Source organism: Scardinius erythrophthalmus, assembly GCF_964197995.2.
Source record: "Scardinius erythrophthalmus genome assembly, chromosome: 1".
Classification (NCBI taxonomy): Eukaryota; Metazoa; Chordata; class Actinopteri; order Cypriniformes; family Leuciscidae; genus Scardinius; species Scardinius erythrophthalmus.
In genome coordinates, this window is record NC_138221.1 from 31,305,526 (window position 1) to 31,307,977 (window position 2,452).

A 2,452-nucleotide genomic window follows, 5' to 3' on the forward strand; every position below is an offset into this window, starting at 1 on the left:
ACAAAAGAAGTGTTGTTTTGGACCCCACTGAGTTTCAAAAAATCTTCTTTTGTCTTCCACAGAAAGAAAAAAAAGTATGTCATACAGGTTTGGAAGGACACGAGGGTGAGTGAATGGTGAAAGAATATTCATTTTTAATTCATTATCTGTTACCCACAATGTGCCAAATGATCAAGGCAGAGTAAATAAGCGGTATTCCCATTGTGAAAACGGATGTAAGCTCCAGCCTTTGTGGGCTCTGACCAGGTCAAGGTGACGACATATTTATGCGTGTTGTTTTTGGGAGTGAGGAGAACATGATAAAAAAGCTGAGTTTGAGTTTTAAAGCTGGCACTGGAAGAGGAAAAGAGAGACCGAGGGGTGAAACAGAGCTAAGGTACTGTACCATGCTAAGTCCTAACGCTTGCTCAAGGCACTGGAACAATAACAAAAACTTTACACACACTTTTCGTGTACCCTTGTGGCATCTTTTTTTCCCCCCTAATAATACTGCACATCTGTCTGACAGGAAATTAATTTTCTATTCAGGCTATCTCAGAACAAAAGGGCCTTAGGCTTGCTTGCCTTTCTCTGAACCGTGTCGTTATAAAATTCCTCTGCGGTTGTTTTTCCGAATACCGACTATATGAGGTCCATGAAGAGTCCTGAATTTGCCAGATAGAATCACACACACACACATACACATACACAATCCAATGCAAAATTCCTTCAACACATTGTACACTGTGTAAAAACCCAATAAATCAATCTCAGATCTTTATGTCCTTAATATCAATTGCTGCACCCTTGTCCTAAATCATTAGCGGCTACGACTGACAGAGGGCTGACAGCGAAAGAGGCCGAGCAGGTGTCTTGTCTCTCTAGTAGTCCATCCTGCACACATATTCCACACACACACACACACACACACAGAGACGGACGGACGCATTCTCGACCTCTCCGGTCCGCGTTCTCTTCCTATCCTGATCCGCAGCTGCCGGTTCTAGCCAGCAGACGCAGGTTCAAGTTCCACTCCGTGAAAAAGCTTACGCATTGCTACGGTGTCACTGGACGGGCGAATGACGTGCGACGGTGACGGAGGTGAACTCCTCTTTCGACGCGGTGTCCGGTTGCCACCGCTGGCCCACTTCTCCGCTCATCACAGGAATGCAGGAGACTGACAGCGGCGTTGACGGCAGCAGTGGCTCCAGGAATGGCTCGCAGTTAGTGTTAAGTGTCCTGTGTGTGTGTGTGTGTGTGCATACGGGGATGTGCGTCCTCTTCCAGGGTTGTTTTGATACCAGACACCTGCTGAGCAACGGTAAACTGTGTGCGTGACTCCGGTGAACCTTCATGCCTCCGGCCTTTTCCATGGGATACTCTGAGAGGGCCTGTCCTCGGCCACCTGAGCGGACAAGAATCTTGTTAAAAATAAAAAGAAAGGTCTATTTTCCCCGTCACTGTTTTCGGATGCTCTCACAGGGGGCACTGTTCAGAGCTGAAAGAACCTCCTTCCTTCTTTTTCCTGCGCTTCTTCTTATGGGCCGTCCAGCAAGCGGTCGCCATCAGCACCAGGATCAGCCCCGCGATCAGCAGGAACACGGACACCACCTTGGTCTGCGGGAGATCGTTATACGTGTACGTCACCCCGGTCCCGGCAACTCCAATCACCAACGAGATGATCCCGAAGGGAAAGATGCAGCGGTACCAGGACTTCTCCATCCCTCCCGTGGCTTGCGAGAGCCTTTCTAGGGACGAAAGGACCTCGGGGACTTTGGGTCCTCCTTCTTGTGACTGTCCCTCCAGGGTTGGGGCTGTTGTTGTCTGCGGCTGGCAGGTGAAGTGCCCAGGGGTGCATCCCATCTTAAAGCCAGGATGCAGGAAACACAACAACAACAAGGATGCGCTCAAGAGAGGAAACGCAATTTATGGATGTGAAGATCCTCTCACAACGTCTGTGTGTTTGTCAGTGGCACGGTGCTCTGCCTCTCGAGCCCCGCAGCAGCACGTTGAACACACGCGCAGACAGAATGAGCACTGCTATATATGAGGCCAGAAGGAGGGGCGGAGTCAAGCGGCAGCCCGGAGAATCTGATTGGCTGCAGCTGCACTCTGACGTAACATGCCATAGTATGAGACTGGGCAGCGGAGAGCAAACAGGAAGGAGGAGGGGGAGGAGGGGTGGAGTTAACCATTCCAGCACCGTTCACTAAAATCCACCCACTCCTTCTCCATTCTCTTGCTGCGACTTGCTTGTAAGAGAACGAGTGCATGGAGGGGATGACAGTGTAATTGGATGGGAATGGGACTATTTAAGTGCTCATTTAATAAGGAGATTATTTTACACAGAAATGCAGCCTGACAGCATGGCAAAACGCACGCCGGCTAATATCTGATGGATTCAGAGACTCCGTTCACGCACGTTCTGCTGCGCACCCACGCACTTTTGGCCTCCCACGCCGCACTAACACAA

At 49.9% G+C, this 2,452-nt stretch overlaps 1 protein-coding gene across 1 annotated transcript; it reads right to left on the reverse strand.

Moving 5' to 3' along the window:
• Positions 1-1,317: 1,317 nt before the first annotated feature.
• LOC308693463 (transmembrane protein 100) lies at positions 1,318-1,988 on the reverse strand. The gene has a single exon (XM_081370370.1). The coding sequence runs from the start codon at positions 1,840-1,842 to the stop codon at positions 1,456-1,458; it is 387 nt and encodes a 128-aa protein (XP_081226496.1). The 5' UTR covers positions 1,843-1,988; the 3' UTR covers positions 1,318-1,455.
• Between the last annotated feature and the right edge of the window lie 464 nt (positions 1,989-2,452).

Coding starts and splice junctions, on each gene's coding strand:
- LOC308693463 (XM_081370370.1), bottom strand. CDS start 1,842: ATGGGATGCACCCCTGGGCACTTCACCTGCCAGCCGCAGACAACAACA.